General features: G+C 34.8%; 1 protein-coding gene across 1 annotated transcript in view; it reads left to right on the top strand.

Moving 5' to 3' along the window:
- Positions 1–286: 286 nt before the first annotated feature.
- Positions 287–23,391, top strand: part of Pp2A-29B (Protein phosphatase PP2A regulatory subunit A) — a 160,830-nt gene continuing 137,725 nt past the window's right edge. Inside the window, exons 1-2 of the mRNA XM_089093234.1 lie at positions 287–426; positions 22,133–22,324. Coding sequence (XP_088949360.1) covers positions 343–426; positions 22,133–22,324 — 276 coding nt within the window. The 5' untranslated portion in view covers positions 287–342. The remainder of the gene's footprint in view (positions 427–22,132; positions 22,325–23,391) is intronic.

Below are 23,391 nucleotides of genomic sequence, written 5' to 3'. Positions count from 1 at the left end.
TATGAATATAGTCATTTAACTGTTGGGTTGGAACTACTTTTAGTCTTTTCTTATGAGCTTGGTTCACGTCATTTGGGGACAATCAGCTTTCTGTTTGGTCCATAATGAATATTCACAAAGCACAATTTTTGGAAATCTGGTGTCTTTTACCTGTAAGGTATGGCCTTACTTTCGTTACAGTCCTAGAAAGTGGGATTGTACAACTGAAATCAATAGCATTCCTATGAGAGAACTCTACAACTAACGCTGCCATCTTTTCCTTTACGTCATATAATAAATAAGACATTCAAATATGTGAAGAAGCTGATATTTCTCAATAAACATTAAAAATACAAGCAAAGAATGGCTGCCAACGAGGCAAATATGGACGAATCTTTATATCCAATTGCTGTACTTATAGACGAATTAAGAAATGAAGATGTCCAGGTAACATAACATGAGCTATGGAAAATTCTTGATCATAGGTGCAAAGTTGGGAGCTGAAACTCGTCATTTGATTCTTAGTAGGGGTAAATTTGTACTTTAATAGTTTTGGTAAAATTCTACTTTAGTTACTTTTGGCTATCTTGGAAAGGGGTTGGGTTAGGAAAATGAAACTTTCAGGGATGGATATACATGCTAAGGTATGTCCCTGGAAGGTACTTTGAAGGGTCAATATATACCAAATCATATTATTGAGTTTCAAATAAAGTGAATACACCATTCGATGCCTTTTTTTATGCTGATTACGAATTTAATAAGCATTTCTATCGGAAATGAATTTCAGTCCCCCCCCCCCTATATAGGCTATGCTATACCTAACCTAACCTAACCAAACCTAACCCTGAATTGGCATATATAGGGGAAGGGGGCTGAAATTCATTTCCGATAGAAATACTTATTATATTCGTAATCAGCATAAAAAAAAAGGCATCGAATGGTGTATTCACTTTAGTCCTAACTCAATAATATGATTTGGTATATATTGACTGAGTTTGGAATGAGCATAGGCCTAGACCTAGGCTAAATAAATACAATAATTGGTCAATATATACCAAATCATATTATTGAGTTTCAAATAAAGTGAATACACCATTCAATGCCTTTTTTTATGCTGATTACAAATATGATAAGCATTTCTATCGGAAATGAATTTCAGCCCCCCCCTATATAGGCTATACCTAACCCAACCTAACCTAACCCTGAATTGGCACATATAGGGGGGGGGGGCTGAACCTAATTTCTAAGAGAAATGCTTATTATATTCGTAATCAGCATAAAAAGGCATCAAATGGTGTATTCACTTTAGTCCTAACTCAATAATATGATTTGGTAGATATTGACCCTTTGAAGTACCTACCTCCACTCATCCCCCCTCTATATAATGGTAAATTACCGGGTTAAGTTCTACAAAATCATATTATTGAGTTAGGACTAAAGTGAACACACCATTCAATGCCTTTTTTTATGCTGATGACAAATATAATAAGCATTTCTATTGGAAATGAATTTCAGCCCCCTCCTATATATGCCAATTAAGGGCTAGGTTAGGTTAGGCATAGCCTATATCGGGGGGGGGGCTGAAATTCATTTCCAATAGAGATGCTTATTATATTCATAATCAGCATAAGAAAATGCATCGAATGGTGTATTCACTTTAGTCCTAACTCAATAAAATGATTTGGTATAACTTGACCAATTACTGCACATTACTAGTTGTTTTAGCTCACATTTCATCCTATATTACTATCATAATTATAAATCACTGCTTACCTTACACAACTTCAGCTTTTAACCTTGTTCATTAAAATAAATTCCGAAATCCTTTTTCCATTATAAGCCATTTAATTATCTACCCATGATGACTTTGGTTATGGTATAATGAAACCAGGTTTATTGTGATGTCACAAGTTTGCTTATCATAGCCCCTAACCCTTAAGGGTAGCATGAAGGTGCCAAACAACTCTATGTTGATAAGGCATATAAACCTTTATTAATTAGGGACAGAATTTGACAAGAGATAGACAAGTAAAAATAAACAAAACGTTCTTATAGGACAAATTATGTCATGGGAATATGTTTTTAAAATCCCCCTTCCACCCAAACTCAAAATTTTCTAAAATTCTACTTTAGAAGCTTTTATAAATATTTCTAAAGCACTAAGACATAGAGCGCTACAGACATCAGAATCAACTTTAGAGGACAATTTATGTCATGGGAAGATGTTTTTGAAATCCCCTTTACCCCAAAGTCAAAATTTTCCAAATTTCTACTTTACAAGCTTTTTTAAATATTTGTAAAGTGCTAAGACATACAGTGCTACAAATATCAGAATCAACTTTAGAGGACAATTTATGTCATGGGAAGATGTTTTTGAAATCCCCCTTTGCCCCAAACTCAAAATTTTCCAAAATTCTACTTTAGAAGCTTTTTTAATTATTTGTAAAGTGCTAAGACATAGAGTGCTAGAAATATCAGAATCAACTTAACATGACAATTTGTCATGGGAATATGTTTTTGAAATCCCCCTTCCCCCCAAACTCAAAATTTTCCAAAATTTTATTTTAGAAGCTTTCTTAAATATTTCTAAAGCACTAAGACATAGAGCGTTACAAACATCAGAATCAACTTTAGAGGACAATTTATGTCATGGGAAGAAGTTCTTGGAATCCCCCTTCCCCCCAAACTCAAAATTTTCCAAAATTCTACTTTAGAAGCTTTTTAAATATTTCTAAAGCACTAATAGATAGAGCGTTACAAATATCAGAATCGACTTCAGAGGACAAATTATATTTTGGGAAGATGTTTTTGAAATCCCCCTTTGCCCCACACTCAAAATTTTCCAAAACTTTAGAAGCTTTTTTAAATATTTGTAAATCGCTAAGATATAGAGCGCTACAAACATCAGAGTCAACTTTAGAGGACAATTTAAGTCATGGGAAGATGTTTTAGAAATCCCCCTTCCCTCCAAACTTAAAATTTTCCAAAATTTTACTTCAGAAGCTTTTTTAAATATTTGTAAAGTGCTAAGACATAGAGCACTACAAACATCAGAATCAACTTTAGAAGACAATTTATGTCATGGGAAGAGGTTTTGTATATCCCCCTTCCCCCCAAACTCAAAATTTTCCAAAATTCTACTTCAGAAGCTTTTTAAATATTTCTAAAGCACTAATAGATAGAGCGCTACAAATATAAGAATCGACTTCAGAGGAAAAATTATGTTATGGGAAGTTGTTTTTGAAATCCCCCTTCCCCCCAGACTCAAAATTTTCCAAATTTTACTTATAAGGTTTTTTAAATATTTCTAAAGCGCTAAGACATAGAGTGGTACAAACATCAGAATCAACTTTATAGGACAAATCATGTTATGGGAAGATGTTCTTGAAATCCCCCTTCCCTCCAAACTCAAAATTTTCCAAAATTCTACTTTAGAAGCTTTTTAAATATTTATAAAGCACTAATAGATAGAGCGCTACAAATATCAGAATCAACTTCAGAGGACAAATTGTATTTTGGGAAGATGTTTCTGAAATCCCCCTTCCCCCCAAACTCAAAATTTTCCAAAATTTTTACTATGATGTATTTTTTAAATATTTCTAAAGAGCTAAGACATAGAGTGCTACAAAATTCTACTTCAGAAGCTTGTAGCACTCTATATCTTAGCGCTTTACAAATATTTAAAAAAGCTTCTAAAGTAGAATTTTGGAAAATTTTGAGTTTGGGGGGAAGGGGGATTTCAAAAACATCTTCCCATGACATAAATTGTCCTCTAAAGTTGATTCTGATGTTTGTAGCACTCTATGTCTTAGCACTTTACAAATATTTAAAAAAGCTTCTGAAGTAGAGTTTGGGGGAAGGGGGATTTCAAAAACATCTTCCCATAACATAATTTGTCCTTTAAGAACGATTTGGTTATTTTTACTTGTCTATCTCTTGTCAAATTCTTTCCCTAATTAATAAAGTTTAAATGCCTTATCAACACAGAGTTGTTTGGCACCTGCATGCTACCCTTAAGGGTAAGGGGCTATGATAAGCAAAGTTGTGACATCACAACAAACCCAGGTGCATTAGACCATAACAAAAGTCAGCATGGGTAGATAATTAAATGGATTATAATGGAAAAAGGATTTCGGAATTTATTTTAATGAACAAGGTTAAAAGCTGAAGTTGTGTAAGGTAAGCAGTGATTTATAATTATGATAGTAATATAGGATGAAATATGAGCTAAAACAACTAGTAATGTGCAGTAATTTAAAATGAGTGCAGGTAGGTACTTCAAAGTACCTTGCCAGGACACACCTTAGCATGTACATCCATCCCTGAAAGTTTCATTTTCCTAACCCAACCCCTTTCCAAGATAGCCAAAAGTAACTAAAGTAGAATTTTACCATAGTTTTTAGTTATTTCAAAAGCCCATTTAGCTACATGAAAAAAAACATTCAAAATGGATCTAAAGCTAAGTTGAGTATCTAGGAAGATGTCCTCAAGTAGCCTATCCACCCCTGCCTATCTCCTCTCTTAATAACACTAGAAAAATTGGTAAATTTTTACCAAATCATATTATTGAGTTTCAAATAAAGTGAATATACCATTTGATGCCTTTTTTTAATGCTGATTACGAATATAACAATAAAATTTATTTCTATCAGAAATGAATTTTAGGGTAAATTTTTACCAAATCATATTATTGAGTAACAACAAAAGTGAATGTACCATTTTATGCCCTTTATTATGCTGATTATGAATATAATAATCATTTCTGTTGGAAATGAATTTTAGCCCGCCCCCCCCCCTATATATAGCAATTCAGGGTATATATTACTACATTAGTGACGGGGGGGGGGGTAAATTTTATTTTTATGTAAATGAGAGATAAGTTTAAACTTTTCCCCCACCCCCCTAAGGTGGTAATATATGCCCCAAATTGGTATATATAGGGCAATAGGGGGGGGGGCTAAAATTCATTTCCAACATTCATTTTCAAATGATTATTATATTCATAATCAGCTTAAAAAAGGCATCATATGGTGTATTCACTTTATTCCTAACTCAATAATATGATTTGTTAAAAAATTACCAAAAAATTTGCAGTTTCAACTTAATTTAGCTAATATTAAAGTGAATATATCATTTGATGCCTTTTCTTATGTTCTTCTGGGTAAATTTTTATCAAGTCATATTATTGAGTTACAACTAAAGTGAATATACTATGCAATGCCTTTTTTGTGCTCTTTATGAATATAATTATCATTTATATTGTAAGTGAATATTAGCCCCCACCCTTATAGGCCTATATACCAATTTAGGGTAAATATTTGCACATTATGGGGGTGAGGGAAAATTTAAACTTACCTCTCATTTACATCAGAAATAAAATTTACCCACAGCCCCCTAATGTGAGAATATATACATTGAATTGGTATATATATATGGGTGAGGGCTGAAATTCATTTTTGACAAAAATGATTATTATACTTGTAAAGAGCATAAAAAAAGGTATTGAGTGGTATATCCACTTTAGTTGTAACTCAATAATATGATTTTGTAAATATTTACCATCTTTTGTAATTCAAAAAATTTTACTCAGTGAAATTCTATTTTGAGAGCAAAGCTGATAGTCCATCATTTTGAGAGGCTTCTAGCTCTTTAAAAATTTGTGCAAGCTTGTTTTCAAAAGAGCATTTTACTCTTAAAACTAAGGAAAAATATAATTACCAGTAAATTTGCAGGTGGCACTATAATTTAGCTAGGATAAGAGTGAAAATGTTATTTGATGCCTTTTTTTATGGTCTTTCATAATACAATAATTGCTTCTGTTGCTGATTGCATCTTGAGCCCTAAAAGGGGCCCCAAAGGTATTTTATATAAATTACAAAAGAGCATTAAAAAGCATCAAATGATGTTTTCACTTGCATCCTAGCTGAACTATATGGCCCACTGCAAATTTATCTGGAACTCTACCCCCATGCCCCTATTGTGCAAATATATACTCTGAATTGGAATATACCCTGAATTATTGCCAGTGAAGTTTCAAATCACAAAATTTAACACTATTTTTGTTGACAGCATTTGAAAAACTTGAAATGGTAGGACAACAGCTTGAATTGAGTTGTCTTATTAGATGTAATTTGCAACACAAGCAACTTTGTATTATGAAAGAGCCTAAAAAAGGCCTCAAATGACATTTTCACTTTCATCCTAGCTAAATTCTCACTTTCATAGTGCCACCTGCAAATATACCTAATTACCATTCCTGAATAGGGACAAGATAAACAAACTAGGCTACTCAGTTCTTTCTTTATGTTCTTTCCAAGTGTTCAACCCTTTCTGCTTTGATATCTGCTTTATTTAATGCAGAAAAATTGGGGAAAGTATTGCTTTAGCTGTTCTTGATGTAAGATGCACATTTAATTCACTTCTCCCCAAGGAGATTATATTTGATTTGGGTTTGGCTGGTGTTTACTCCTGCATCCTAGTCCTGCTGACTGACATGTATAAAATCTCTTATATGATTCTGCTGTTTCTCTGCATAGAAATCTCCTCCCAGTAAAGAAGGGGGGTAAGACTAGGTGCTATTTTGTCACCAAGAGTATTTAATAACTATATTTTAAGGCCACAATCAAAGTCACTTATGACATGGTATTGATTTGTATTTGATTGGTTATGCAGATGATGTGCTGAACCTGAGCTGGTCTCTGCATTGTGTAGAAGCTAATTTTATCAAGTTGCAACAAGAGTATGCCCATATTGAATTTCAGTTTAATGCTGAAAAGTCTAAAGTGCTGCTTTTTAACATGAGATCAGATGCTGGTTAGAGTGTCACACTTGGTGATTCTATTGTTGAGCTTGTGGATGATATTGTATATCTAGGCCTCCCTATTGGACAGTCAGTACTAGAGACGCAGTGGTTACTGCTTTCTCTTTTTCAGAAGTTGTTTTCTTCTACATATAGCTGTATAGTGCCAAATAAGCAGAAGTTTGATCATTGTCTGTTGGCCCAGGTGTTCAATGCTAGGATATTGCCTGATTATCTGTACCTTAGCCCATTTTCGTGCATTTTTACAGCTAAAGATAAACTGAAATTATGCTTACTGTTATCCACCAGTACAGTGTTACCAACCCTGAAAAAGCAATTCTGTTGCAAATTGACTGATATAATTCATCTGTCAAAACCCACCTGTTGGTCAATGTTTTTACAGCAGTGATTGGCATCTGTTTCTGATTGCTTTGTTTTGTTTGTGTCGGATGAATTAGTGTCTTGTGCTTTTTTGTTTTCTTTTTTGTGCTCCATCTGTTTTCCATTGATGGGTTTTAAATACATTCATATATTGCCCAAAGAATATCTAAAAACTAAAAGAAAACACTAAACAATGAAATTTTTACTTTATAATAACCAATGCAAAATGTTTTTATTAATCAGATTATCATGTTTCCTTCAATTATTATCCACCTTTTAAAATTATTTCAAATTATATTTTCATAAATTATAAACTCAATCACACATGGAGGTAAATTGCTGACCAAGCAGATAACCAGTGTTATGTAAGAACTGTAATGCATAATGGCATTGATATAACAAAGAAATATGCTATTAGGGCTATCAGGACGGAAGGGGGGGGGGGGTCTTTGCGAGTAAATTGATTAGTATATTTGGAAAGAGCATAAAAAGGAGAATCCATTAGTATGTTTCTGTAGCTATGGAATCTTATATATATATTGATCAAATGCAATTATTCTTGGTAAAATTTTAGACAAGGGGCTTTTGTCTATCTTGTACAGTAGTTGAGGAAAATAAAAATTTGAGAAATAAATAAACCACTTAAATAAGGCACAAGGACAGTGTTTTGGACCTCATATAATTTGCTTAATCCTGACCATTAAGTTCCCTTTTATATTAAAATGATAATAGCCCAAGCAAGGGAGTTCAGAGGGCTGCCACAAATTGCCCACAGCTGCCAACACTTGCTTTCAAATACCATTTTGGTGACATGATACTGACCTATAAGTACAATGCACAGCCAAATAATCCCCTTTTTACTAAACATTCAAGTGAGGAACATACAAGAAGCCACTCACACAAGCTGTCAAAATATACTATTAATACATAAAAGTGGCCACATTCCTTTTCCAAACATGCTGTCAACAATTCATTTCATTTTTATTAGTACTATAAAAAACAAATACAATAATAAAGAATAAAAACTGAAAAAGTAAAAAAAAAGCAAATACATCAGATATTGTAGCCCCAAAAGCTGAGCTTGTAAGGGCTACAATATCTGCAATATCAAATATACTAATCAATACAGCAACAATGTAAAAAAAACTAATATAAAATAAAGCTATACATCAATACATAATAAAAACTGGCAAAACTTCCAGACAAAGTTAAAAAATTAAATTAATGATAATAAGAAAAAACTACTGGGAAAGACCAACATCCAGAAATCTTACTACAGTCTAAGAAACCCACAAAGCAGAACTAAATAGTATTAGAAAAGACCTCTCACGCAAAATATCAGAGGGAACAGAATTCCATAGCTTAGTAGCTAGATAAACTGGAGAACACTGGGAAAAAGAAATTCAAAACAGTAGAAGTACAATGGATAGATGGGACATACAAAGGGAAAAGGAAATACTTGAAGATCAAGCTTTTTTGAAAAACTGCACAGGCTTGTAGGAAGTGAAAAATGTAAAAATTTATAAGCTAGGAGGAGACATTTCTTTTTAACCAGGGAATTAAATTTTTGAATACCAGTATCATTATACAAATCAACAGAGGGGTGAATTGGGGAAGTCAAAACACAGCTTTATTCTGGAGGATCTTATAGGAGTTAGTAGAGAAGAGCACGCCATACCCCAAACAGATCAGCAATAAGAAAGTTGTAAATTGAAAAATGCATAATACAGTGAGGCTATTACCTCAGTGGAAAGAAAGGATTAAACTCTGTGGAGGACAGCAACCTGGTGAGAAAGAATACCCTGGAGATAGGAAAGATGAAGCCTATAAGAAATCCAAAAACAAACCCAAAATTTTAATTACCTGAGTTCATGGAATAAGGATATTATCAAAATACAAGGAAAAACAACCTGTGAGCAAGCCATAAACATTATTGCACCACTTTTAGATGCATTAACAACCATATTGTTTGCAAGGCAACACAAGCTAACTTTATGGATGATGCTCTGTGGTAATGATGTTACTCTTGCCTTATTTTCAGTGCAAACAAAAATGCTTGTGTCATCAGCAAAGATTATGGATTACACTCTCTCTGACATTCCATTTTCTACAAGGTTTTTGATGAAGAGAACAAACAGTAGCAAAACCAGAATTGACCCTAGAAGAACTCTATTTTTTACAGGCAGACAGTGCATCTGATTTGATGCCATCTATCTCTACATACTGATAACAATCTAAAAAACATGATTCAAACCACCAGAGCAAAATTCCTATTGTTCCATACCATACTAATTTCTGGAACAATAACAGATGGTTGACCAGGTTGAAAGCTTTGGGAAAATTCAGGAAAATACTGATTACCTTAAGTCCAATATCAAGGTTCCATCTTGTGAACTCATATGCATCCAATAGAGCATACTGCATGGAAAATCCAACTCTAAAGCCAAACAGAAAGTTGGATAATATCCTTGCACTCGACTGCCTGAAAAAGAAGGTACAAGTCTATTATACATCAACTTTTGAAGAATTTTTGAGAAGACACGCAGTAGAGAAGTAGGCCTATAAATTGATATCTGAGATGGGTCTTCCATCTTGTGGAGAGGCATGCCTCTTGCAATTTTATAAGCTTCAGGAACACAACATGAAGAGAATGATAGGTTGAAAAATATGTGATATTGGGAGTGATATTGTCAAAGCAGCTTGTCAGAAGCAATGCTGTAGTGTTGCCTATAGTAAAGGCCATATGGCTCTAATGTTTTATTATTATTATTTATTTATTTTTTTCCCAGTGGCACTTCATATGGAAAGGGTTGTCATATAAACTTCAAAGGGGGCTTATTAAATTAGAAATTGAGAGTTTTAGTGCCCTTTTTAAGGGTCAAAAGTGATTGGAAGGCAACGAACACCCCTTCCACGCCCACCATTTCCCCAAACACATCCAATCAAAATTTTGAGATAGCCATTTTGTTCTACATAGTAGATTTCCTGATACAAATTATGTTTTTGAGGAGACATTCCCCCCATAGCCTTCAGGGCAAGGGTTGTAATATATGCCCTTGGGGCATATATAGTTTTTATAGATAGCTTTGTCATAGAAACTTCAAAAAGGGCTCATTTGATTGGAAATGTAAAGGGCTAGTGCTCTTTTTAATAGTCAAAAGTGATTAGGTGGCAACTAACCCCTCTCTCATGCCCACCTTTTCCCCAAACACATCCAATCAAAATTTTGAGATAGCTATTTTTTTCAAAGTAGTTAAAAATTCTGAAAATTAGGTCTTTGAGGATGACAACCCCCTCGCAGCCCTCAGGGCAAGGGTTGTAAGTTATGCCCTAGGGGCATATAAGGTTTTTTTTTTATAGAAAGCATTGTCATAGAAACTTCAAAAAGAGATCATTTAATTGGAAATTTAAATGGCTAGTGCCCTTTTTAATAGTCAAATGTGATTGGAAGGCAACTAACACCCCTTCCATGCCCATAATTTCTCCAAACATGTCCAATCAAAATCTTGAGATTGCCATTTTGTTCAACATAAATTCAAAGTTCTGGAAATTGTATCTTTGAGCAGGATGCTCCCCCCATAGTCTTCAGGGCAAGGATTATAAGTTATGCCCTGGGGGGTATATATGGTTCTTATAGAAAGAATGCTTGTATAAACTTCAGAGAGGGCTCATTTGATTAGAAATTGAAAGTTCTAGTTTATTTTTTAAGCATTAAAAGATATTGGGGGGTAACCAGCCCCCTCCCCTACTCCCTTTTTCCCAAGTGCATCTAATAAAATTTTTGAGATAGCCATTTTGTTAAAAATAGTTCAATGATGACATAACAACAACTCTGGTGTTGATACAACCCCCAAGGGCCTTGGGCAGGCATGGTAAGTTATCCCCGGGGTGTATATATGACTCTTATGGAAGGAATGCTCGTGTAAACTTCAGAGAGGGCTCATTTGTTTGGAAAGTTAAAGTTCTAGTTCACTTTTTAAGAGTCAAAAGATATTGGAAGGTAACCAGCCCCCCCCCCCACACCCTTTTTTCCCAAATGTTTCCAACACAAATTTTTAGATAGCTATTTTTTTTTTTTAATAGTTCAAAGATCATATAACAAAAACTCCGGGGACGCTTTTATAAACTTCAAAAAGGGCTCATTTGATAGGAAATTGTAAGTTCTAGTTCATATTTTAAGAGTCAAAAGAGATTGGAGGGTACCTATCCCCCTCCCCCTCCATGCCTTTTTCCTCAAACCCATCCAATAAGAACTTTGAGTTAGCCATTTATTAAAAATAGTTCAAAGACCATATAACAAAAAACTGGGGTCAACACAGCCCGCCCCCTGGGCTTGAGGGCAGGCAGTGTAAGTTATGCCCTGGGGGAATATATGATTGCTATGGAAGGGATGCTTGTAAAAACTTCAGAGAGGGCTCATTTGATTGAAAATTGAAAGTTCTAGCTCAGTTTTTGAGAGTCAAAAGAGATAGGAGGGCAACTAACTCCCCCCCATGCCCCTTTTCCCCCAAATTCATCCAATAAAAATTTTGAGATTGCCATTTTGTTAAAAATTGTTCAAAAGTCAGATAACAAAAACTCAGGTGTCCACACCACCCCCCAGGGCTTGGGGGCAGGCGTTGCAAGTTATGCCCTGGGGTATTCTGTAAGTTATGCACCTTATTTTTTCCAAACCCATCTGACAAAAATTTTTAGATAGGCATTTTGTTAAAAATAGTTCAAAGGCCAGATAAGAAAAACTCTGGTGTCAATACAACCCCTCAGGGCCCAGGGGAAGGTATTCTAAGTTTTGCCCTGAAGGCATTTATGCTTCTTATGAAAGGGATGCTTCTATAAACATCATAGAGTGCTCATTTGATTGGAAATTGAAAGCTTTAGTTCACTTTTTAAGAGTTAAGAGATTGAAGGGCAACTAGCAACCCCCTCCATGTCCTTTTTTCCCTGAACCCATCTGCTAACAATTTTGAGATAGCCATTTTTTTTACAATTTTTCAAGAACTAAATAACAAAAACTCTGGTGTCAAAACGGTTCAGAGATGCACCCAATAACAATTTTGAGATAAAAATAGTTCAAAGATCATACAACAAAAACTCCAGGGACGCTTGTATAAATTTCAAAGAGGGCTCATTTGATTGGAAATTGAACCTTCTAGTTCACTTTTTTAGAGTCAAAAGAGATTGGAGGGCAACTAGCACCCCCCCATGCCTTCTTTTCCCCAACCAGCCATTTTAAATTTTTTTTCAAAAATTAGATAACAAAACTCTGGCGTTGAAACAACCCCCCAGGACCTGAGGAGTAGGCATTGTAAGTGTTGTCCCTGGGGCATATATGGTTCTTATGAAAGGGATGTTTGTATAAAATTCAGACAGTCCTCCTTTGATTGGAAATTAAAAGTTCTAGTTCACTATTTAAGAGTCAAAAGATATCTGAGGGCAACTAGCTCCCCCCCCCCCACATACCCTTATTTCCCCAAACCCATCCAATAAAAATTTGAGATAGCCATTTTGTTGAAAATAGTTCAAAGGTTAGATAAAAAAAAATCCTGTGTCAACACAACCCCCGAGGACCCAGGGACATGTGTTGTAAGTAATGGGGTTATATATGGTGCTTATGGAAGGAATGATTATATAAGCTTTGGGGAGGGCTAATTTGATTGGAAATTGAAAGTTCTCTTTCACTTTTTAAGAATCAAAAGAGATCAGAGGGCAACTAGCACCCCTCCATGCCCTATTTTCTTCAAACCCATCTGATAAGAATTTTGAGATAGCCATTTTTTCAAAATGGTTCAACAATCATACAACAGAAATTCTGGGGTCAATACAATCCTTCAGGGCCTGGGGTATGCATTGTAAGTTATGCCCAGCAGGCATATATAGCTGTTATAGAAGGGAAGCTTGTATAAACTTCATATAAAGAACCTTTTATAAACAATACAGCCCTTCAGGGTCTGGGGTAAGTATTGTAAGTTATGCCCAGTGGGCATATATAGCTGTTATGGAGGGGATGCTCATATAAACTTCAGAGAGGGTACATATTCGAAATCAAAATTTCTGGTTCAGTTTTTAAGAGTCAAAAGAGATCAGAGGGCAGCCATTCCCCCATGCCTCTTTTCTCCCAAATGCATCTAATAAAAATTTTCATATAGCCATTTTGTTAAGAATAGTTTAAAGGTCAGATAACAAAATTTCTGGTGCCAACACAACCCTTCAGGGCCTGGGGGCAGGTGCTGCAAGTTATGCCCTGGTAGCATATATGGCTCTTAGGGAAGGGATGCTTATATAAACTTCAGAGATGGGTCATTTGAAAGGAAATTGAAAGTTCTAGTTCAATTTTTACAAGTCAAAAGAGATTGGAGGGCAGCTAGCCCCACCTTTTTCTGTAAACCCAACCAATACAAATTTTGAGATGGCTGTTTTTTAAAATTATTTCAATGATCAGATAACAAAAACTCCAGTGTCAACACAACCCCCCAGGGCCAGGAGGCAGGTGTGGCAAGTTATGTCCTGGGGCTGTATATGGTTCCTATGAAAGTGATGCTCATATAAACTTCAGAGAGGGCTCGTTTTATTTGCAATTAAAAGTTCTAGTTCACTTTCTCAGAGTCAAAAGATTGGAGGGCAACTAGCCCCCCCCCCATCCATGCCTTTTTCTTCCCCAAACCCATCCAATAAAAATTTTGAGGCCGCCATTTTGTTAAAAATAGTTTCAAACATTGGATATGAAAACTCGGGGGTAAAAAAAAAACAGGGCCGGGATAGGCATTGTAAGCTATGTCCTGGGTGCACATATGGTTCTTATAGAAGGGATGCTCCTATAAACTTCAGAGAGGGCTCATTTGATTGAAAATAGAAAGTTCTAGTTCACAATTAAAGAGTCAAAAGAGATCAAGGGACAATTAGCCCCCCCCCCACATGCCCTTTTTTCCCCTAACCCATGAAAATTTTGAAATAGCCATTTTGTTAATAATAGTTCAAACATCAGCTAATAAAAACTCTGAGTTGGGCACAATCCCATTTTTTTCCTTTTTTATTTTTACTTTGATATTAGTTTTGATATGTTGATGAACAGTTGATTTTTAAAAAAATGTTTGATTTTGAAATAGGGTATTTAGAAAAACCTGAAACTTTTGGCAATAAAAAACAAACAAAAATGAATAAAAAAAAACTTTCTGAAAAAGAAGTTTTTCAAAGAAAAGTAAAGACCATTTTAAATTTAAGATCAGCAGATACAAATACTTGTTAAAATTCAAACTCAAAACGACCAGAAATTACTATTAAAGAATAAATGAAGCCTCAAAAGGAACAGAAATTAAAGAAACAATCATAGCAAAAAAACATACAATAAGTAATAATATAAATTGATAAATAAATCTTAAAGCAAGTAATGCTTAAATTGAATATAAGAATCAAGCTTAAACCAAAAACAAATATTTTGCTATTTAGGTATAAATGAAACTAAAAACAAACAGAAATGAAATAAAGGATCAATGCAAACAAACATACAATAGATACTAATGTAAATGAATAAATAAATCTTAAAACGAGTGAAACTTAAATTGAATATAAATCAGTTCGTGCTAACTAACTGTAAGTAAGGAGCGATCCAACTCAATGGTAACCAAAACTCTAAAAAACGGAATTTTGGTACCAATAGATACATCAAAAGAATCAAATTTTAATTCTGATTTCTAATATATAAGTTTCATCAAGTTTAATCTTACCCATCAAAAGTTATGCGCCTGAGAAAATTTGCCTGATTTTCAAAAAAAGGGGGAAAGACCCCCTAAAAGCTATAGAACCTTAATGAAATTCATACCATCATATTCAGCATATCAGAGAACCTTACTATAGAGGTTTCAAGCTCCTATCTTCAAAAATGCGGAATTTCGCATTTTTTGCCAGAAGAAAGATCACAGGTGCATGTTTATTTGTTTGTTTTTTTTTTCTTTTCCCCAGGGGTAATCGTATTGTCCCAGTGGTCCTAAAATATTTTAGAAGGGTTTATTGGAATGGAACTTAAAACTTATAGTGCCCTTTTTAAGTGACCAAAAAAAATGGAGGGCAACTAGGCCCCATACTACGCTCATATTTCTCTCAAAATCACCCAATTAAAATGTCGAGATTGCCATTTCGTTCAACGTAGTCGAAAATTTAATAAATATGTCTTTCGATGACGTAATCCCCCACAGTTCCCAGGGGAAGGGCTGCAAGTTATGAACTTTGCCCATTGCTTACATATTGTATTGGTTATTGGGAAGTATACAGACATTTTCAGGAAGAATTTTTTCTGGTGGGGGAGGGGGTTACTCGGGAGAATCTTTCCGTGGAGGATGTTTCTTTGGGGTAAGGGACATTTCTATGAAGTGTGCGCGGATTTCCAAGCATTATTTAAAAAACGATCAGAAATTAAATAAAAAAAAAAGTTTTTTTCAGCTGAAACTAAGGAACAACCTTAAAACTGAAAACGAATAAACATAATTACGTATATTAGGGGGTTCTCCCCCAAGACAATATCTAGCTCTTTACGCTACAGTTTTTTTTAGTGCTTTCAAAAGAGCTATCTATTCTAATTAAAAGGCCTTTGTGATTCCGCGGTTTGTGAATTAATTTTTTTTTTACTTTTAAGGTAAAGAGCGTGGTATTGACTAAGGGGAGAACCCCATCATATACGTAATAACATATACGTAATAAAAAAAAAACAAGCAATACAGCTCAATAGTTATCAAAACTTTTAAAAACGGAACTTTGATGTCAATAAATGTATCAAAAGAATGGGCTTATAATGCTGATTCTAAATATATGAATTTTATTAAGTTTAGTATTACTCATCAAAGGCTACAAGCCTGAGAAAATTTACCTGATTTTTCAATGAGGGGGAGCATCCCCTAAAAGTGAAAGAATTTTAATGAAAATCACACCGTCAGATTCAGCGTATCAGAAAACCCTACAACATAGGTTTCAAGCTCATATCTGCAAAAATCTGCAACTTTGTATTTTTTGCCAGAAGAGAAATATACGAATATAGAAGTTCGTTACGTAAGTTAATTTGTAAATAACGTCAGAACCAAATTTAGAGACAGCCATTTATCAAAAGAAAAGTAAAATTTTTATGCAAATTTTGTTTACTTATTCAATGACGGTGATCCAAAATAAAAGCTGTATTAACTAAAAAACGATCAGAAATTAAATAAAAAAACAAGTTTTTTAAACTGAAAGTATGGAGCGACATTAGAACTTAAAACGAACATAAATTATTCTGTATATGAAAGGGGCTGTTCTCTCCTCAACACCTCGCTCTTTACGCTAAAGTTTGACTCTGTCTCACAACTTTATTTTTTAAAACAATAAAAAACTTTAGCGTAAAGAGTGAGGCGTTGAGGACGGGACAGCACCTTTCATATACGGAATAATTTCTGTTCGTTTTAAGTTTTAATGTTGCTCCTTACTTTCAGTTTGAAAAACTTGTTTTTTTTATTTAATCCAAATCAAGCTTGAACCAAAAACAAAATCGATACAAACAAGGGTTTCAGTATTGCCTCCTTCTCTCACTGTAAAAGTCTAAAACCTACTGCGTCATGGGGCTTTACTGAAAACTGTATATATCTTCAACATTCTTGGAAACTTTAAACAAAATCCAATGGAATATTTGATATAAAATGATATTAATTGTTTAAAGATCCATCAGTTCAAGATTTTATTTCACTGTAATTTTATTTTCATTTCCAATGCTGTAAGAACTGGGAAAGAAAATGTTTGGAATATAATTCGTTTTCAGTGAAGCACCAATGGCGTAGTAGTCTTTAGGTTTTCACAGTTAAGGAAGGGGAGAATTTTAGGGGTCTTGAACAATTTTAGAAAGAACCAATAGATTAAACTGACTATTTGATGTATAAATGATGTTCATCTCTGAAAGCTCATCAGTTCAAAATTTTACTGTAATTTTAATGTTTAGTTTCAGTATAAAGTACAAACAAAAATATTTGTAATACAATTTGTTTTCAGTAAAGCGCCATGACGCAGTAGGTTTTAGACTTTTACATTTAGAGATGGGTCATCACTACCTAAAGCCCACTTATACATTTTTGTTTTACTTAATGTGCACTGTACAAGCCCTGTAGTTAGCCAGGGGATCCTTGGGTGTAATTTTTTAATAGGCTATATTTTTGAGAATAGTCTTAAAACTGAAATGGGGATTATGCTCACAGCTATATCCTTCAAGTCCAGACTTAGCAAGGAATAGTATAACAAGTTATGGAAGCATGAATTCCAAAATCTCTGGAAACCATAGTATGCCTGTCTACAAGGGTGGAAGTAGGAATAATATCACCAATTACTAGTCCATAACCAGCACTTCAATGGTTGATGAAATTCTCGAATGAATTATGAATGCCACAATTACGAACCATTGGCAACAAACTGCTCACAGACAGCTAATATGGCTTCAGATTTGAATGCTCGATTGAGGCAAATCTTATAGAAGCTTATGACTATGTTGCTGAGTTGTTTGATCATGATGCTGTAATTGACCTGATCCTTTAAGAATTTGACAAAGTGTGTCATCACTAGCTAAAGATAAAATTAACAGCTATTGGCATCCATCTGGAGGCTGTAGAAAGAGTGGTGCAGCTCCTCACATGAAGAAAGCAGAGATTTTTGAGGGCACTTGGCAAGATTTCTTCTCAGAATTTGACACTGGCATGCTTTACAGAACAATCTTGAGTGGAATCTTGGAAGGAATAAGATGAGCATCTATGTTGATAATTCATAACTTATTGGGTCTGCAGAGTTGTCAGTTATGAGAAGTCTATATAGAAAGACCTAGATTTGCTTTCATTTTGGGCCTGCAAATGGAAGCTTTAATTTAAGATTCAAAAGTGCAAGTTGGTACACTTTGGGAGAGAGAACATAAGGTGGTAGCACCATCAAATCCTTGGCATAATCAAGAATATAGTATACTACAGGTCATCCAGAATTATGACGAAACTGTAAAAGGGTCTTGTATTACCATTGCTAGAATTTGGGATGTGTGTTGCAACACACTGAACAATGGTGATTAGCAAAAAATAGAATCCGTCCAAAGATAAGCAACAAAAGCTGTTGATGGATACAAGAATCTATTCATCTCATTTGAATAAACTACAGCTCCCAAGGCTTGTATATTGCCATTGAAGAGTTGGTGCCATTATGACTTATAAGGTTTTGACTGCTAACTTCTCCTGTTAAATGCCCTTTCAGTTTGATGAATCGCCCTGGACAAGTGGGTATTGCCAGAAGTTGTCCTTGAAGAGGCAACCACTATTTATCCAACAAACTGATTGCCCATTGGAACAGCCTTCCTGATATGGCTGTCACTGCTCCCTCCTTTGATTCCTTAAGATTGCTGTTGACAAGAGTTGGCTCATTAAACGCTGGAAGACACAAGGAGATGCAATTGAGTAAATTTCTCCCCATCATCACTTATACAAATTAAACTGCTGGGAGGCTGATGCTGCTTGTTATACCCAACCATCTTGCATACTTTATTGAAAGCTGCCGTTATGCAGTGGTGTCAGCTATGAAACACTGGAGAATGGTCAGCACAGGTCATACCTCCTTGTGGTCACCATTACTGAATGGGCTTAAATTGTATCTCTCCAGCAGGCCTCTCTTTCTGAATGTCTCTGGACACTAACACTTTTTACAAGAATTCACCATCATGAACACAGAGCACAACAGATCCAGTATAAACCATAATTTTACTCAGAAGTGAAAATTAAGGTAATAAAGGTTTGGAGATTCACAAATCTATTTCTTTATGTAGAGAGTAAGCCTTCTATTTTTTCCAAGTTGATGTTATCAACCTACTTGTTAATAAGAAATAAGTGGTAAATGCATTGGAAACCAATAAAATGAGTACGCTGCTGATTTTAGTCTTGGACTACATCCAGACAATAGGGGGGGGGGGGTGGCATTCAGTTAAACTAGTAGTTCATCTGAAAAGTAATTAAGCAACAATCCACACTCTAAATGTAATGTAGTAAGAACTTTGTGTTTACCATTGTTTAGTTCATTTCCTTAAATCTTAAATCACCTCCAATTGTATTGCTTGGGAAAATAAGGAAAAATCCTTTTAGATCACTGGTCTGTGATGATGGGGAGTCATTGACACAATTTCATCCTATTCTGTCTTCCATGGTTCAATGGACCAATTCTTGTCAACAGCAATCTCCAAGCCATCAATGGAGAGAGCAATGATAACAGTAACAGAAAGATTGTTCCAATGGGCAATCACTCTATTGGAGAAGTAGCGGTGCAGACTCTGGTATCTGCCCTCTTTCTGAGATAACTATTAACCTCATACCTCCACCAGGGGTGGATTGAACATATGGCATCAAAGGAGGGGGTTCATTCCCCATTGAAACCACTTATAGGTCCTTATTTAGAAATATATAGCCAATAATCATTAAGCTGTTCTAAAACTAACTAGAAACAAAAAATGGATTAATGTACTTGTAAATAAGTGACTGGAAGTAGCTTAAATCTTTTTTTGCTCTTTCTATGGAATTAGGCCAGTTGCTTGACAGCCTTGCTCACATTAATAGCTTTAGTGAGGTCTTTTGTGCCACTTTGTTTCATGAGGGAATATAGTCAAGAATCAAGCATAAAATTTCTCTGCCAAATCTTAACAAATCTGAGCCATTTAAATGTTCTTGTGCAATAGTTGTAGCTGCTACCAAATAGCAAAGGTAACGATTTTGTTAAAGCTGATATTGCCATTCATGGCTTTACCTAGGACTTCTCTGAAACAAATAACGTATTGGCAAGACTGGAACAAAGTTTCAAACTCTGCTCAAAAAGGAGAATTGTGTAGAAGTCTTTCCTCTTTTAAAAACAGTAGTTACTAGCTTGACATCTGCAACTAAGAGGAGGCTGAAGTAAGATGGAACATGGCAGAAATTCAGTAAGGGAAGGTCTGACATTATTTCCCCTCATTGCAGACTAGCCAAACTTTCAAGAAAGATCTAAAATGCTTTCTGTAGACCTGATGCAATGGTATCTTTACTTGTTTTAAGACTAAAACCCCCAATAGCTAATAATTCAGAGAATTGAGCATGGCTACTCTTTTCAAATTGACAATGTAATCATCAGAAAAGCCTGAAAATCACAAACTTATATTTAACTTCCTCTTTACATACTTAATCGTCAAGGTGAAGTTAGATGAGTGAATCAACATGTTGGTAAAATTTTAGATCAATTTGATGATGGGAAGTAATAGAAATTTTGATTTAAAAAAATTAGTACTTTGATGTAAACTAAGCAGCTTAAGTAAAATCATCTAAAAAAGGGTTTAACAGTCCCAAAAACTGATAAAATCTTGATGAACATTCTGGCATCAATGTTGACAGATTGATGAACCCAAGAGAGGGATGAAAAATGAAGGGTATAAAATTATATTCTTATAGATTCTTCAAACTTGAAAATTACTGTTTCCAGTACAAGATTTATTATAAAAGCACAAGTCCATGGTTAATAAAGTATATTTTTAGATATTTTATGTCCTTACAGCATTTTTTTTCTTATCAAGACTTGTGTTCTAAAATAATAATTTTGTTGTTCCCATAGCTAAGTTTGAATAGGGGGCATTTCTCCAAGATTGCCATGTCTGCAAAGCCTCTCATCTAATTTTTGCTGCCATAAATACTAATCACTGTTCATAGCACTGCTTGAGGCTAATACAGTTGTACATATGCCTTCATTTAAGTTCTAGTTTCTCTTAAATCCTTGTAACCTTTCTTCGTGCCATTTTAGGACACCCTTCTTTTTGTATGCACTCATTTAGAAGACCAAGAAGCATAATCTGGATACCTTTGAACCCTCATCTGTAGCATGTCTTAGCCATTTTAACCTTCTCTTTGTTAAATGCTGCATAGCTGATTGTTTGATACAAGTTTGCCAAACAAATTACTGAGACGATCTTCACACAGTTCCTCTCTCTGTCTTAACTCTGAACAAGGTACTGAAGTAGATTTACAGCTATGCTTAGACTCCAGTTGAATAGAGAAATAGAGCCTTTGTGCAAGCATCAGCCTATTGTGGTTTCACTACTTGGTCATGCACTCCTTTCAACCAGAGTTAGCGTCTAGCACAAGCAATCCTCTGGCCTATTAACTCAGACTTATCATATATTCAGGTCCACAGATTTTATAGCATAAAGGGGAGGCAACCAATAATAAGTAATGTAGCCGGAAAGAAGTGAAAAAGCCCACCAAAATGAATAAAACATACCAGAATCACCTAAATCAAACTCCAGTGTTCGACTGGGATATAATTTCCAAAGGGGTGCCACTTCTCATAGTTGCCCTGCAATCCTGTTTTCAGTCACATTTCTGGCTGCACACACTTATAGAATTTACATCGCAATTTCAGTATGAGACTCTGTGGATAAAGGTGGAGGAAAAGGCTTATGCTAGAGTAAAGATCCATAACATCAGAATAACTCCAGCCTGTCCTTGCAAGGGTGTTTGATAAGGTCTGCTTTATGAGTTTGTAAAATGCTGCTAAGCCATAATCTAGCTGCTAAATCTCTAAAAAATGTGCATTTCTAGCCTCTTCAAGACCCTGTCATACATTTATACTGGGGCTCATCCCTTTAAAGCAGTATTTTAGCCCCCCTCCCCCAGTGCTGTTTATTCTCTGGCAAAAAAAAGAACATAGATATATCACTAACTTGTGACAGTGTTTCATTCATCATAAGAATTGGGTAATGATAAAAAAGTATGTTGGAAAAGAATATACCATGTGACATTAACAGTATTGCCATAATATTTGATTTTTTGTTCAAGAAGATTTGGTTAAAAAGTTTTGATGTATTACAGCACTGGAGAACTAGTTGAAGGGAAGAAAGTAGGTTATCAGGGGAAGTCCAAGTCTCTTACCTTATATATATATATATATTGACTAATGATTTATTTTATTGTTTTAACATTCTTTCAGTTGAGGCTGAACTCCATAAAGAAGCTTTCAACAATTGCTCTGGCACTAGGAGTGGAAAGAACCAGAGCAGAACTAATACCATTCCTGACTGACACCATCTATGATGAAGATGAAGTACTGTTGGCTTTGGCAGAGCAACTTGGAAATTTGACTCCCTTGGTTGGAGGCCCTGAATATGTTTATTTCCTTCTGGTAAGTACATAAAATATGGTCAGAACTTTTCTTAAGTTTGTCAATGGTTAGTCGATGAAACAATGACTGAATGTTTTCATTCAATTTTGCATAAGTACAGTTCTAAATATGAACAGATCTAGTATTGCTGCTTCCAGAATTTATTCCTAGGAATTTTTCAATTCTATAGAAAACAAAGCCAATGTTTGTCCATCAGCAAAAGTTTTAAATATCTGCATACAGGAGCTGCATGGGGGGGGAGGGGGCTGCCTGCAGAAATAAAATCTAATTAACAGCTATTATATATTAGTTTTTTTTTTTGTGTTTGTTTTTAAGTTAGCCTTGTAAAGGCAATTTAGCATATATGGGCTTGTGACAGTCAGTTTTTCGAAGTAGTAATTTATCTTTTTTGACATAAACGCCTTTTCCCTATGTAAATTAAAGAAATCAGACAGATATTCATTTTTTTCTTTAAGAATGCAAAGAAATTCCCTTTTGCATGTAACGTAGTTGTTTGTATGAATGTAATGATCCTTTTCCTATATAATGCCTACCTACTGTAGCTCTTCCAGATGGGACCAGTTTGACTCAGCAAAATTTAGCATTATATCTAAAATCTTAGATATTTGAGGATTAATTGAACAAAACCTATACATAGGTGGGTCTTCTGGTAGTATTAGAGGATTTATCCTTGGGGAGCTACATTTTGGTATCTTCTGAAAGAGAGAGAGTGTGATCATATAAATCAGTCTTTGCTCTCTCCTCAATCCTCTACTCTTTATACAAAGCTAAAGTTGGAAAATTTCAATTTTCTTAGGAACAATTACTGAAGCACAATTATAATAGAATAAGAAGCTTTTAAAAGAATAAGAGGATAAGAATAAAAGAAGAAGAAGCTTTTTTAAAGCACTAAAAAAATAACAATTGAAGGTTGAGGAAGGGGGAGCTCCCTCATATATGGAATAATTTCTGTTTCTTTTAAGTTTTAATGTTGCTCTTTACTTTCAGCTGAAAAAAAACTTGTTTTTTAAGATTTAATTGTAGAAAGGAGGAATCCATTTGATTTCATTTGTATGCTCAAAGGTGTA

The sequence above is a fragment of the Artemia sp. Qi Xiang Cuo genome, chromosome 8 (assembly GCF_049724085.1).
Source record: "Artemia sp. Qi Xiang Cuo chromosome 8, ASM4972408v1, whole genome shotgun sequence".
Taxonomy (NCBI): Eukaryota; Metazoa; Arthropoda; class Branchiopoda; order Anostraca; family Artemiidae; genus Artemia; species Artemia sp. Qi Xiang Cuo.
Note: the sequence above shows the minus strand (reverse complement) of the source record. Positions and strands in the feature narration are given on the sequence as shown.